The sequence below is a fragment of the Symsagittifera roscoffensis genome, chromosome 3 (genome assembly GCF_963678635.1).
Source record: "Symsagittifera roscoffensis chromosome 3, txSymRosc1.1, whole genome shotgun sequence".
NCBI lineage: Eukaryota > Metazoa > Xenacoelomorpha > Acoela > Convolutidae > Symsagittifera > Symsagittifera roscoffensis.
This window is the reverse complement of record NC_087064.1, coordinates 5,131,051-5,146,671: the sequence shown is the minus strand read 5'-3', so window position 1 is coordinate 5,146,671 and position 15,621 is coordinate 5,131,051. Positions and strand designations below refer to the sequence as shown.

The following is a 15,621-nucleotide window of genomic DNA, read 5'->3' as shown; positions in this document are numbered from 1 at the left end:
TATAAAGCTATTGTCGTTGAGTTAAATAACTAAAAGACATAAATTTGAAAAATAGTTAGGTTTTGAACCTAAAAATTTTTTCCGCGAGTCTGCAAGGAGACATTTTTTGAAAAACAGAGCAGATGAAAAATATATAGCTTTTTGAAAATATTGCGAAACAAAATAATTAGCACAATTGTTCGCGTTGTTAAAAAGTTGAACCCCGAAGGATCACCAAGAGCAGTTGATTTATTCTAATGATGCCTCGAAAGGAAATCATTATTCTCTTGTCTGACTATTCCAAATAAAAAAAAATGGGTGGCCCGAAAAAATTTTCAATCTTGAATACCTTGATACGGCTATTTTTGTTAAGTTTAATAACCAAAAGACATAAATTTTTTTGAAGAAAAAAGGTAAGGTGTTCCATCATTCAATATTATTTCCGAGAGGCTACAAGGTAACATCTTATTAAAAACAGAATTGTTAAAATATATATATTCTGAAAAAGCCATTCATTAAAACAATAAGCACAAAACTCTTCACTTTGTTGAGAAATTTAACATTTAGAAGATCTCTAGAGGCCGTTCATTTGTTGTAATGATGTCTCGGAAAACAAATCGTGTGTCTGACTTTCACAAATGAAAAATTGGTGGCCCGCAAGATTTTCAACCTAAAATCACATGATACTGCTATTAGCGTTAATTTTAATAGCTAAGAGACATAATTTTTTGAAGAGAAAATAGGTATTGCGTTCAATACTTTTTTACGCAAGGCTGCAGGGAGACATCTTTTGAAAAATGGAGCAGATGAAAAACTATAGCTTTTTGAAAAAGGCAACAAAAGAAAACAATGATTAACTAATCTTATCAACAATAATAACTGTTCGCTTGAGTGATATTTTCTACAGGGAGCAAGCAATTTTTTCTAATGATGTCTTGCAAAAAATTTTTTCCCTTGTCTGCTTTTCAAAATTTAGAAAAACAAACTTATCACTCTAGTGTCATTAGCTATACATGCTAGTCATATGTTATTCAAACAAGACAATCTTATATAACCAATTTGTTATATAACAAATTGTATGTCCATGGAATACTTTTGTCTCAGTTGAAGTTTTTGCCGCAGGCGACAAATTTTAGTGATTTTTTCCTAGACAAACGTCTATTTTTTTTAACTTGCAAATTTGGAATGAACATTTTATATCGTTGTTTGTTGTTTGATGTAGTTGAAAAAAGAGTTGGGTAGTTGTATTGCTGTTTGAGTTATACTTGAGTATAGTTTAAAAAAATGGTTGAAAAAAATAATTTATTTTTTAACTTTTGTTAATTATTATGATGAAATTGAATGATTTCCAATTTTATTCGCAATATAATTGCAATATTAGCATTGTAGAATATATTTTTTTTAGGATCGTAATTTTCACTCAGGCTCTCTGAAAATTATACAATCTGCCACCTAAGTAATGAGTAATAACACTGCGGCTAAGCATACTCTAACTTTTCACCTAGGAGAAATTAGCCAATTTTACAAAAGCGGAAAGAAGGAAATGTATATTCTCCTCAACTTCAAGATATTTTTGAAATAAGTCTTGAAGTTTCCAGCATAATCTTGCTTTTTTTTTCTCCCGCCTGTTCTGCAAAATCAATAGAATGTATCTTGAGGCTCAAATCAATTTTCTTCATCAAAAAAGGTTAATTCATTTCGAGTCTAGATGTGCAAAATTTTAAGTCGGGATTAATCCTAAATTCTTCGCATTACAGAGTAGCAACAAAGCTCGCTACCTCTATTCTTAGAACTTCGAGTATTATTAAACAATTTTTTAAAAATACTTTTGAATAAAGAGCGTAGATGTAAGGGATTACATGGCGTGGTGAATTTGTGGCGTTCGGGTTTAATCTCCAAGCACCATTTGAATTCATTTCTTAAATGAATTGAACCAAATTCAAACAATATTTTTTGAGTCGATTTTAGCTGCCTTTTTCAACAATGTTTGATCAATATTTGATCGCCGTGATGAGCTGTACAGGTCTTGTGTTGGTCCTTTCCCCCGTGGATAAATGATCTTAAACATATAAACCCTGCTTGACAAAATGATCAAAATTGGAAGATTTAAAAGCAGTGTTCTTAGACTGGGATGAAAAGTGATCAGAACAAAAGTTGCTTGGAGTTTTACCAGAACTTTTATGCGGCAACTTATTTTCCAAAACTACTCGAAGAGACCAAACTGTGCACTGGTTAAGCGCACCGAATTGGTGTGAGTCGGTCACTGGAGACCAGAGAAAAATTTAGAAACACAGGGGCGGATTTAGGGGGATGGGGGTGCGGACGCCACCCCTTCTTCTCAGGAATTCGACCCCCTTTGTACTGTTTTGCGATATCCATTTTTGGCTGACGGACCCTAAAATTTTTCTAAAGGCACCAAAATATCCTACATTTGAAGAGGGAGCGCACGTCGAAAAAACGCCTTTTCGTTTAAAATTTTCCAAAAAGAGCCCAAAAGCGCCTTTTGGTCTGTGTTTCCAAAACTTTGCCTGCGGTGCAGAAAATTTGGCCAAACAGGGTCTTTTTGAAAATCCACCCCCTCCCCCCTCGAGAAAATTCTAGATCTGTCCCTGTATAAACATGTTTCAAAATGCGTATTGATCAGTTCCATGAAATCCGCCAACAAGTAATTTGTAACATAAACTTTTTCGACACAAAACTCGGGTTGTCTAAAGATCGTTATTTTACAATTTTTCAAAGAATCTCCAGAATATTACAAGCTAGTTAAAAGAACTTAAAGAAAATTGTGAGATAGGAGTTTTTCTTACAAAAAAATGTTTCAAATTTTGTCCAAGTTTTTTTTAAATTTCTATAAACCGTTTAAGAATTCTCCGCTGACGCAGAAAGCAAAAACGGAATTATTTTGCATCAACTTTAGGTTCCACTCTCGACGATATCAACCAAATATCCCGGATTGTTTCATCTTTTCTAAAAACCAAAGTGACATCATCGCCCTAAAATTTTGGGGTAGGATGCTAACTTGACCCAAAATATTTAAGTCGGAGCAAAATTTATCGAGTTTAATAAAACTGCTTTTGTATTTGCTCGAGCGAGGTGAACGAAAACTTTAACGGTATCATTTATCTAATGGAAAATAGAAATATCTAATCTCCAAATGGACTGATTAGACAAGCGTTCACAATCGAGGTATATTTTCATCACTTTATATGTTTTTTCTGGGTTCACTGGCCCGAGCTGTAAAAACTGACCAAGCATAGTTCTTGTATCCGGTCCAAGGATTTAAAATAAAGGTAAAACAAGGTCGTTAAAAATGTGATGAAAGAAATGTAACTTCCCAAAAACACTTCTAATCCAACTTCCGCAATTAATGCGTGACAGCAGCCGGTAATTCAGAAGACTACAATGGCAGAAACTTCCGGCTCTGTTTTAATCCAAGGAGAAAACATCCTTTTTTTCTAGATTTTTGAGCATTATTTCCTGTGAATATGAAAGTGGGCGAACTATTTGGGTTATTTGCTGTTTTCTGTTCTTCTTCTATTTTCTTCGATCTTTTTATGTTCCGACTTTCTAGGAAAGTGGCGGAATAATTGTTCTCGGTGTGGTTTTTTTCTCCTGACAAGTTTCGGTTTTTAACTAGCCTTGTTTGACAAAATTTTTTATATCAGCCAAAAGGCTTTGTTGTCGTGAGCTGAAATTTAAAAAGATATTTCACCTGCGATCATTTTTCGTAAAGCTATAAGGGCTTAAAAATTGCCAATTCGGCGAATTTGGGATAGTTCACGCGCGATACATTTTAAGTTTAACAGGTAAGCGTAGATTTAAACCGTTCTAGAAATCTTTCCAAATTGAATTGAGGCATGCTATTTGATCTTTTTAAGACTTGCTTAAAGGCCAATTGTTTTACTTTATACTTGACATAGCGTGCCGGGGGATGATTATCGCAAAAGCAAAATCTGAAAAAAAATTTCAAATTGTTTTTTGAAACTTTCATCAATTTTTTTTATTTAGAAGGCAGTCTGGGCATTCAGGGCTTCGCCCTGATACGAGCAGTCCTGCTTGTTTTATTTTGCTCGTTGCTTGAGGGAGAGGCAATTTTACCCAGCCCAGAAAAAAACCAAAAAAATGCAAGTAGTTCTTAACCGGGGGCACAGCGGTTCGCCACGATGAGCTGTAGGGCTCGTATGTTCGTCCTTTCCCTCGTGAATAATAAAAAATATCATTTTGTAATATTGTTTAGACGGTCATTTTGGATTAATTAAAGCGAAATAATCTTCTCAAACCCTCATTAATGAAGCTCGCAAATGGAGCATTAAGAGATCCAATTTCCCAAACCGGATCCTTTTTACCCACAAAATACCTCGTTTGAGGTAACTCGAATATTAAATATCCGTTTTTAATGCAAGTGAAATTCAATACCGTTCCAGATTTTGTTTATTTTGACACAAATTAAGACCATTCATCAAATTCTGAAACCTCCGGACAAAAATCTTCTGCTACAATATTCCCACATTCTAGACTGTATTTTTGCTGCGCTAAGTTCTTTTATGGCGCTCCAGAGCTAAAGAAACTTCGCGTGGTAACCTTATTGAAGCCAAAATTGGCTAGGCTCTGGTAGATCTGAAGCAAGAGGTCACGTGAAAGCTCATAACTAAACATTATCATTGCAACCATATTTAAATAACCATATTTCAGAGATAAATTACATTATATTTCGACCGTTTTAATATAGAATGAAATTAGGCATGAACAAAAAGTCGATACAACTTTTGAATAAACTTCTTTAAAGTTTACTTTAAAATTTACAGCTTTCGTATGGTTAGAGGGCAAATCTGGACTTTTCTCGGTTTTTAAAAAAAGTTTCCAAAAGTTCTGTCATTGGTTTTAGTTCTAAATTGACTAAATTGATGAATTGGCTTCTTCCAAAAAAAGCACACATTCAAAAACACAATCGAAAAAGACACTTTTTTATACCGCAAACAAAATTCTGAGGAAAAAATCCAAAACACCTTTTTTGAACACTTATTGGTTTTGGAAGGCTTTCATTTAAAAGTCTGTTTTTCACCACGCGTTTCCCCTCACAATTTCTAGGCCCAAAATAGATGCCTCCTATGTTAGCAAAAAAGGGAAAATTTTTCGCATGGTCAGAAATGCGAACATCGCCCCCCCTAATTCGTCCGTTTTCTACTTTTCAACATTGTGGGTATGGTTTTACATTAGGGGGTAGGGGAGAAGGGCTTTGGAAATTTTCTCAACAAAGAATGGCTAGTGCAAGCAATTTAGACTGGCGCAATCTTCCACACTTGGCGCAAATCAAATGACTTTTTCCACATCAAAAATGGACCAGATGTTATGGGAAGTATAAAAAATCAAAGCTAATTTCAAGCTTGATTAAAGCAAGCTTCTTTCGTACACGCTTGTACCGTTGAAAACAAATCATTTCAGTTGTATCAGCAAATAAAAGTACAAGAATCGCTCCATAATACCTCAAAAAATGTGAGATTGATACTATTTCATGCCGCTGGTTTTTTCATCACGTGCTCAAGTTAACATCTTTCGATCCAATTTAATATCCCCTCCCCCTTCCCCCAAGCCATTTAAGTGGGAATTTGGTCCAATTTTGAATTTGTGCCGATATGATGTAAACGTTTTCTAAGACTATTTCTTGCAAGATTTCGAAATCCTTTGCTACCCTAGTAATAGTTTTTCCTAGATAAATCAGAAGATCAGTTAGATAAAAAATTGTTTTTGTAGCAACCCATTTCATTGATTGGAAAAGTAAAATTATAGTCTGTCATTTGGAATCATTTCCAGCCGTTTCAGCCGTAAATTGAGTCTCAGACATGAAAAAAAAAATTTACCTTGCATTAAGTTGATTTGAGGGCTGCAAAAACTTGCAAACCTTAACAAAATTTTGAGCAAAAAAACGTTTAAATTGTTTTTTTTTTCTTGAAATAATCACGAAGTTTCTCGAAGAAGGGCAGCTACGCTTTAGTTTTTGTAAGGATTTTCTAGAGCGTCTTCAAAAAAATTTCTATTTTATTTATTTTTATGATTTTTTGAATTAAAAAACTTTTTGCTTAGATTGCGATGAAATATTGCAACCTCTTCTACAACTTCAACTTTCTTGCAATGCCATTGGTGTATGCTAAGTTGAACAAGCGCTTCATGAACGAGGGACATGCCTTCTTCCGAAGGTATCTGCTGTCCTATTGGAGGAATATTCCCATTCTCGGTTCGATTGGACGAAAACGCGAACAGCCGATACGAATGGGATTGGACACTGCGGGAACCGCGACAAACGCAAGTTTGTGCACTAAAACATCCGGCGTGATGACTCAACAAAAACAAATGATGTCATCTAACTGCTAGATTTATAATGTCCGAATGTTCCGTACCCCAACGTAAACTCTTTGTGGTAGTAAATTACTGACATTTCACAAAAATGAAAACAATTTTGATCAATAAATCAAATAGTAAATCAATAATTTGAGGATTCATCTTAAATCAGAAAGCAAGTTGAATTCATATAGAAAAATAATCTTAACCGATTTAGATTTAAAACTTTAACTAGTTAAAAACATTACAAAGTTTCACTTTATTTGATTTATTTCATACTTTTTACTAAAACTATATCAATCATTAACTATAAAGGTTTTGTGTAAATTTGTTAAGCTCGGACTTCATTTCAGTATTATGTTGTCACTTCGTAAAATATTAATTTAATTGCAAAATAACAAATTATTTGTCCTCGTCAGCTGTATCAATTGTATCATTTTCTAAGAAAAATCATTTTACTTTATTTTAAAAATGTATAATTTAGTTCAGATATTAAATTGCACCAATTATTTACAGTCGAGTCAATATTTTAGCGAATTTGTACCAAATTTATGGGAAAATGCTAATTTGAAATTTATGTTTAATTAATTACCCTTTCATCTGTGCTATAAGTGGAGACAAAACTAGTTTAGGGGTCTAGCAAAAAAATGATAACAAACCTTGACGTCATAATTTGTCTAAAGTAAAAAGACATCAGCAACTTCAAAGCGTTTTCTTGCGAACACCACAAAAGAACAGCGACATTGTTTTCTCAGCTTATTGTGGTTTTTAATGTTGTTCCGCACTTTCAAAGCTGGGTAAAAATTTGTCTTCAGAGATTAAGGATAAAAAACAGAAGTTTTGCTATTGAAAAAAGTGTTTTTTTTTTAGTTTGGGAAGCTAATTGGCAAGACCTGATTAAGTTTGAATATTGTAAATAAAATTTTCTTCTGGCTTACTGTTCTGATGTAAATTATCCGAGTAAACAATCGAGTAAAGTTCGAAAACTGCTTATCAAATTGGGTATAATTTAGAGAAAAATTCTGAAGACAAAACTCGCTGACAATTTTAATAGAAGTCATGTGGTGCAAATTATTTTTCAAAAATTGGTACTTAAAACTTATCTAAATTTTACCTGAATTTTCTTACTGTTTTTGATGAGATAAAAAGTTTACGACAAAACTGCCTGTTAATTGTCCGTGAAATTAGTTAAATATCAAAAAGACTGAAATGGAAAGAAGAAATTTTTCTGGAGTTACCCTTTAGAGTCCAAATCGAGAAACAAAAATTATTTTTTTCTGCGCAGCAAGTTTTTTCCTTATTTCAGTTTCAGTTTTTAATTGTTTTGCCTGGATAATTTTAGCTGTATGAACTGTTTTGTTTTCAACAAGTCATTTTTTCCGTTTACATTGTTTTATTGAGCTCAGATCTTAAATTACACTAATTAATTTTAATAGAGTCAGTATTCTAGCAATATTTACCACATTTATGGGAAGATGCTAGTTTGAAACTTACGTTTAATTAATTTGCTTTTTCATCTGCGCTATAAATTGAGACAAAATTAGCTGAAGGGTCTGGCGGAAAAACGATAATAATCCTCGACGTCTTAATTAGTCTAAAATGAATTATATTTCTGCTTTTTAATGCGTTTTCTGGTAAATATATAAAAAAATATAATTCAGTTTTTTGTGGTTTTTAGCATTGCTCTGTCTAACAAATCTGGGTCAAGTTTTGTCTTCATAGACAGAGGATATGAAACAGAAATTTTATTATAAAGTAACGTTTTTTTCCACTTTAGGAAGCTTCTTTTTTTCTGAATTGGTTAGATTTAACTTACACTGAATATTACCAAAAAAATTATGGCTCATCCTTCTGATGTAAATTATCTAAAAAAATGAGTGAAGATGAAAATTCAAGCGTTTTTCTCATATTGGGTTAACTTTAGTGAAAAAATGATGTTACAAGACTTGCTAACACTTTTGAATAAATCATGTGGTGGAACTTATTTTCAAAATTTGGCACCTGAAGTTTTCCGAAACATTTTATAAAAATTATCTTAGTCTGTTTTTGATTAATCAGAAATTACAACAAAACTGCCGGTTTCATTGCCTTTAACTAAAATGAGCATCCTATAAATCCAAACTAAAATTAAAACATTCAATTTCTATAACATCACTCAAACTTTTTTAAAATTCCGAAAACAAAATTTTCGACTATATCGACGGAAAATTGATATGTTTCAACTTTCTTGACTTTCCCGACAGCCAACATTGAAATTGTACTGGGTTGACTCAGATATCCTTCTACCGGTGCGACTAAATTGTGGCATGTAATAATTATCGCGGCGTTTCGAGCTCTCATAACGTTAAAAAATTTCAAACATGAGACAACTGTTTGAAATTCACCACAAAATATCAAAACTTTTTAGATCAGACAGGATATGTTGGCAGCAGTTTTATGAAAATTGATCTCTAAATTTCTGGATTTTGAAAGTCTGATCGAGAGCAAAATTGAGAGTCTGATTTTTAAGAGCCAAATTGGGAGTCTGATTTTTAATAGCCAAATTGAGATTCCGAACTATTTGTTCACTACTTTTTTAACTTTATTATAAAATGTAAAGTTAATTTAGTGGTTTTTAGTTCTCTTTCTAACAGTTTTTCATTTAGTTCAGACGCCTTTGAAAACAAAAATTTAGGATATAAGAACAATTCAGTGATCGGTTTATTTTTTTGATGTGGTGACCAATTTCAATTTTCCGATTTTTTTCCTTCTTTCTATTATAATGGCGGTTTTTCAGATTTTTTTTCATGTTCTTGCTTGAACTTAGAATGAACGATGGCACTTTGAATAACGATTTTAACGCTTGGACAATTTTGAGGCTCTTCTGGGCTCAAAATTTTTTAAAAGGTGATTTAATTGTTTTCTTTGATCGAAATAATGCTGCCCTTCTAAAGTTTAACCTCGATATATTTTTTGGCTCCGGTTTCGTTCAATTAAAAAAAAATCCGAAAGACTTCTTTACATTTATTGTTCATAAAGTTACAACCAAATTCCAATACAGGACTCCTTCTTGGGTATAAGCGGCGTAGAAAACGTTTACAATACTAAGTCTTTCGAATGTTTTTAGCGAGTTCGTTTTTTAAAAGTAGATCCAGAAAAAGCTGAATAGATTTGAAATATTTTTGGCAAACCTTTTTCCACCACAAACCAAAGCCTAGGAGCAAATCAAATCATTTTTTCACATCGTGGTTTGAAGTTGGGAAAGAGTAAAATTTGTTTTTAAAATCAATCCTTGTTTTAAACATCAAATCATTTTGCTTCCAGACTGTTTTTCATTCATTTTGCATTCATCTTCAGAGCTTTAAAAACAGAAAAAGCGTAGTAAACAAAAGTTTCTGTACGCATGCTCACACTTTGTTTTTACTTTTGAAGAAGGTGACGGAATATTTTTGCTCGGTCAGTTTTCTTTACAGACAAAATTCAACTTCAGCTAAAACTTTTTAAAATCAATTCCAAAACAAAACATATAAGTTTTGGGGTCTAAGAATACCAATTTAGCCAGTTTGGTATAGTTAAAGCAACTAAAAGATCCTTCTCAAATAATTTGATGCATGGTGCTTGGTATGTTTGAAACTTTTAGATGCAAATTGTGTCAATTTTTTTCTGGTTTTCAAAACAAAATGTTTCATAATTCTTAAAACAATCTTCTCAAAAAAGTCTGAAATCTTTAATTTCCTCAGAAAAGTATTGAAGTCTTGAGCTCAAATCTAAATTATAATCTTTAGACGTGAGATGTTCATTTTTTTTCTAAATTTACGGGGGTTTAAAACAGACGCCGTGCTTCATGCTTATAACTACCCGCATTGACAAAAATGGATTATGATCGATTTTAGTATGAAAAAAGCACGTTGATTAAATTTAGATCGATTTTAGTATGAAAAAAGTTCGTTGATTAATTTTAGATTGATTTTATTATGAAAAAAGTTGGAAGATAAAACAAAAAAGATGAAGATTGATTTGGATCGATTTAAAATCAATTTAAAGTGATCTTAAATCCCAGCTAAAAATCAATTTAAATGCATTTTTTCCAGTCTGATTTTGTTTTTAGTTTTAAGGGGATTAAAACGCATTTATTCATTCAACAATTTTCTATAATTTCAATGCCTTTTGCTTGAAACTGATTTATGTGGATATTTTTATTGAATTCTATAAGTTCTGGCACGAATGTTTACATTTAAAAATCGAGAATAAAATTTTTCAACAACTTTTCAAAGGGTATGTTTTTTTCGCCTTGTTAGCAAAAAAATCTGTTTTAGTGTGTCGGAAAATCCATCGAAATCAATTTAAATCGATTTTTCAGACACTTAAATTGATTTAAAGTTTTCAAAAAGATCGATTTAAATCGATTTAAAATGGATTTAAGTGAGATTCTGATGGTTTTAAGTGAGATTCGGATGGATTTTAGTGAGTCGGAAAATCCATCGAAATCGATTTGAATCGATTTTTTAGACACTTAAATTGATTTGAAATTTTCAAAAAGATCGATTTAAATCGAATTAAAATCCATTTAAGTTCGTAAAAAGTACATGGTTAATCGATTTGGATCGATTTAAAATCGATTTAAAATCAATTTAAATCGACCGGAAACCATTTCTGTCAGTGCGGGTAGTGAACACTGGTCACAAAAAGAACATAGAAGTAACGGACTATTTATTTTGGCAATCAAAGTAAGGTTTTCAACAGAAAAAGTTTTTGTCCATTCAAGATAACAAATCCCTGAAATTAATTTCATACTCCTAATTTATTAACCTGCATTCGTCTCGAAACCACTCAAAAGACAGTCCGAACATTCATGGCTTGGCTAATACAGTACTAGAGTCTCAATATATACTTTTGTACATTACTAAACTGTGGGTAAAGGTTGCCAAAAAAAGGAAAAAAAAAAACTAGTACTACTTCACTATTTTGAAATCATCGTCAACTTCGCATATATTTTGGAAAAACTGCTGAGGTTTTGTTCAGGCCGAGCTTCTCCTATACTTTGGAAAATTTTGCTGAGTTTTCGTTCCGGTTGAGCTCTGAGATCTGGCTGCAAAACTTTTCACGTCACCGCAGCTTTAAAATTGTTAGATTGCCTTGACAACCCCCTAGAGCAATTTGGGGGTAGGATCTTAATTTAGCTCTAAGTGGGAATGGAATGTTAAGTCAATCGGAATGGAGCATTAAAACCTTAAAACTTTGGGGGAATTACATAAAGTTTTTTTCTTTATGTCACCCCAAGTTTACCTGAAAAAGTTACCTTAATAAACAGGTAACACTACCTTGGGCCACCTTAACTATTACCTTAACTCAGCTCAAGTTAAACTAAAACTTAAAGTGAAATTACCTTGAGTTTTACCTGAAGTTACCCCAAGTTTAGGTGAAATTTTTACCCTAATTAATAAGGTAAGTTTTCAAGGTAATTTCATCTGAATTTTTATTGCAAATTTGAGGTGAGTTATTGCAATAGTTTAGGTGGCTTAAGGTAGTCTTACCTATCTAATTAAGATAACTTTTTTAGATAAACTTGGTGTGACCTGAGGTAAAACTTAAGGTATAGTTCCCCAGCAAGTTTTAAGGTGTACTTAAGGTGAGTTAAAGTAGTAATTGAGGTAGCTTTGGGTAAGGTTAAGGTGATCACTTTTTGCCTTAACTGTTGAGGTATTATATGATCTTTTTTCAGTCAAATTTACCTCAGCTTTTTTAGAGTGCGGTTTTACAACATTTCTTTTGGTATATTAGTCCGAAGGCAATTTATTATGACTTTTATATTTTTACTCTTCAATCAACTGCAGAATTACAACAATATCTCCCTGAAACACAATTATAGTGTTGTGATCAAAGATAAAAGACAAGTAAAAAACGAATCTCAAGAATATGCAAGGAAAATTTAGATTTCTATAATGCAAGGAAACGTTAGATTTGTAAAATGCCAGGAAACGCTAGATTTGTAAAATGCCAGGAAACGCTAGATTTCTAAAATGCAGGGAAACTTTAGAATACTAAAATGACAGGAAATGTTAAATTTTTAAACTGACAAAAACTGACATGGAATTAACCAGAAAAACTATCTGTCTTCCTTTTTTGTACTTGAGATAGATTTTATCTTCATTAGATTTTAGATAGTCACATTTTCAACTTATTTCCCGACTGGGATGTTAAAATCAACAACTTCGCTTTGCCCACACAAGTCCTTTTTACTTCCACAAAAACTATTCGGACATTGTGTAATTTAAACCGAAGGTCAAACTTAGAAAAAAAAGATTTTTGTCCTCCTTTGAATTTCAATGAAAGCGATGAACCAAATTTTTTCTCATTAAAGCGCCTACGTAACTCATATGGAAATAATTTGGGTCCCAAAATTGCCCTAATATAAGATGAAAAATTTGCAATCATTCACTAATATAGCAGATACCTTGCGTCATTGTCTAAGACATTATGTTTTTCATTTAGTACACCGAGGTCAAGGCCGCGTGATTTGGCTTTATTTTGATTTTTTTTTGAAACCAAATAAATGTTTTATGCCGTGTTTCAAAAAATTTTGTAGCTTCCTTTTGTAGTCTTCTTTTTTATACTGATTAAATGGTATTGTCTTAAAAAAATTGAGCAAAACCAGTTTAAAAAAAGTCAAAAATATAAATTCCAATAGTAGTGGGATCAAAAATTTGCACAAAAAAAATTTGTTTAACAAATTATACCTAATTTTTTGGCATTATCCAAAAAACATTTCCACAAACTTGCGACCACTTTTATTTTAGCCTCTCCAAAAATCTACTTTTGCCTTCAAAAAAATTATGCGTTAGCGCAGCCAAAAAAAATGTGTGCACTGGTGAGAAAAAATGATGGCAGTGTGATTTTATACAATAGCTTACAAGGGGCGGGTCTAAGATTTTCTCGAGGGGGGAGGGATTTTCAAATATTTGTTGAATTTTTAGTCGACCTTTTTTAGGTCGACCAAATTAATTTTCCGAGGACTACCACTACACAATAAGAGCCCTATTTTGATCAAAATAAATAAAACAGGTTAAAAAAACCGTTTTGTCGCCTAAGGCGTCTTTAGAAAATTAGAAAATGTTTAGTGTCAGTTAATCAAAAATAGATCACCGATGATAATAGCAAAAGGAGGACTTTTTAATTGGGGGTCAAATCCTTGAAAAAAAAGGCGTCTTAGCCTAACGCCCCCCCCCATTAAGTCCGCACGATATATATATATAGTATCAAAGTAATCAGGCACGGATACAGGATTTTCTCAAGGGGAGGGCGGGTTTTCAAAAATTTTGTTGACTTTTTTTAGATTGATCCAATTGATTTTCCGAATTCTTCAAAGCACTTAAAAAAATTCGCTTTGACAAAGATTTCTGCTCCGCGGGCGATCTTTTGAAAACATCCGAAAAAGCGTTTAGACAGTCTTTGGAAAGTTTTGACCAAAAAATAGCGTTTTTTTTGCTCGCTCCTTTCTCGTAATTACTAAATATTGGTAAAAAGCCAGGGTCCGTCCGTTAAAAATGGATATCTCAAATTAGTGCTGGGGAAACCCTTTGACTCGGCAGCCCCCCCCCCCCCGCTCACAGATTAGACCCCATGTCGACCCAAAGAAACCCGCCTTTTTACTATTTTGAGATATCCAAATTTGGCTGACTAAAGTTTTCCTAAGGCGCCTTCCGCCACGCAAATATATTCTATTTTTAGGGGAGAAACGCATACCGAACAAACGCGATTTTTTGGCCAAAACTTTCCAAAAATTGCCTATTAATTTGCATGGGCCGAAGCAAGTTTTGTCCAAATTGGGTTTTTATTGTGGTTTGGGAGCGCTCCAAAAATCGATTTGGTCGGCATTATAAGAGTCGGCAAAATTTTCGAATTTTTTTTTCGCCACCTCCCCCCCCCCCCCCCCCCCCTCCTCAAAAAAATCCTAGATACGCCCCTGCTTCTGTTGCTGCTAAATCACACAGATTGCGCAGTTAGTTCACGCTTGAAAACTTTCAGTTCAACAGGTTTTGGTTTGAAGCATTTTTAGAATTGGTTTTCTTTAGGTTGCTTCTTAGATTCACATCTCTTGATGAAAAAAACTTGATCTGCCAGCTTTTTGCTGCTCTCGAATAGTTTTTGGTCAAAAAAATCTGAATTATGAACTTTTGCTGGTAGTATCAAATTTAAAGTGTGAATTAGCTTGCCCCATTTCATTTTGGAAAACTTTTGTACTGTGCGAGAACTTGGCAAGAAAGTTGATTGTTCATTTACCGATTTTTTCCCGAAATTTTTTAAGATGAATGGATGCATTTTTTTTCGACGATCAAAGGATATTTTTAGCTGTCACTGGTTGCATTCAAGCAACATGATAAATTTTGTTATTAGAGCTTTCTATAGCTTTTTGACTGAAACATTGAGAATTGGCACGTTCATTTTTAACTTCAATTTCCAAATTTTGTAACGAAAATAAGGGAATATTTGTGCTCGGGTGGTTTTTTTCTTTAGACAAATTTCGACTTCATAACTAGCCATTTTTCACTGAATTTTTTAAATATCATTCAAAGGGTATTGTTTTCCTGATATTAAATTTAAAAAATATATTTTACCTTCGATCGTTTTTCGGAGAGTTATAGGGGTTTATTGACAAGATGCAATCAATTTCACCTGGGGCGATCTATATGACCATAATAGCAAAATTCATTACTTTGAAGATGACATTGAATCTAAGATTTTCTTGAGGGAGGATTTTCAAAAAGTTTTTCAGTTTTTTGTTTTAGGTTGATTTTCTGTGGAAATTTTTTGACAAAAAAGTGGCGTTTTTTTTTGACCAGCCCAGAAATTTTTTTGAAATTTTTTTTGGAAATTTTGGGATTTTTTTGACAGAAAAGTTGCGCTTTTTCGGCCAGCTCAGAAAATTCAGTGCTTCATCTTTTTCTGGGCAGTTCTGTTTCGTTTTTCTCCCCGTTTTTCAATATTTCAGTTATATAAGAAGCGGCTCTATCCTTTTCTCAAGGAAAGGTGGTAGGGGTTTTTAAAAATGAAAAAGTTGTCGACGAAACTGATTTGCTGCAGGGTTATTTTTCGCAAAAAGTTAGTCCAAAGCTCCTTTGTTATTTATTTAGGGTTGGCAGGCTAAAATTATTGTCGTAAATTGGTACCGAAGGAAGACAGGGGGTCATAAGCCCCCTTCCTGTAATTCCGCTACCAGTGAATAGAGTAATATCAGTTTCATCTAGATCATGTGCATTACATCTGAAATAATCATTTAGTTTAAGACAGTTTTCCAGACTTGGCAAAGGACCGTAACATAGAGTACAG

The 15,621-nt window shown here is 33.0% G+C and overlaps 1 protein-coding gene across 2 annotated transcripts in view; it reads left to right on the top strand.

Annotated features, from left to right (window-relative positions):
- Positions 1-6,445, top strand: part of LOC134842640 (uncharacterized) — a 30,310-nt gene extending 23,865 nt beyond the window's left edge. Inside the window, exon 2 of one of the 2 annotated variants that reach the window (XR_010162521.1) lies at positions 6,061-6,173. Coding sequence is in view for 1 of the 2 variants with exons in the window: in XM_063859077.1 (XP_063715147.1) it covers positions 6,061-6,348 (288 nt within the window). In the remaining variant the exon portion in view is untranslated. Of the gene's footprint in view, positions 1-6,060 lie in introns of both variants that reach the window. The other variant, XM_063859077.1, reaches the window with a different exon arrangement.
- Positions 6,446-15,621: the final 9,176 nt, after the last annotated feature.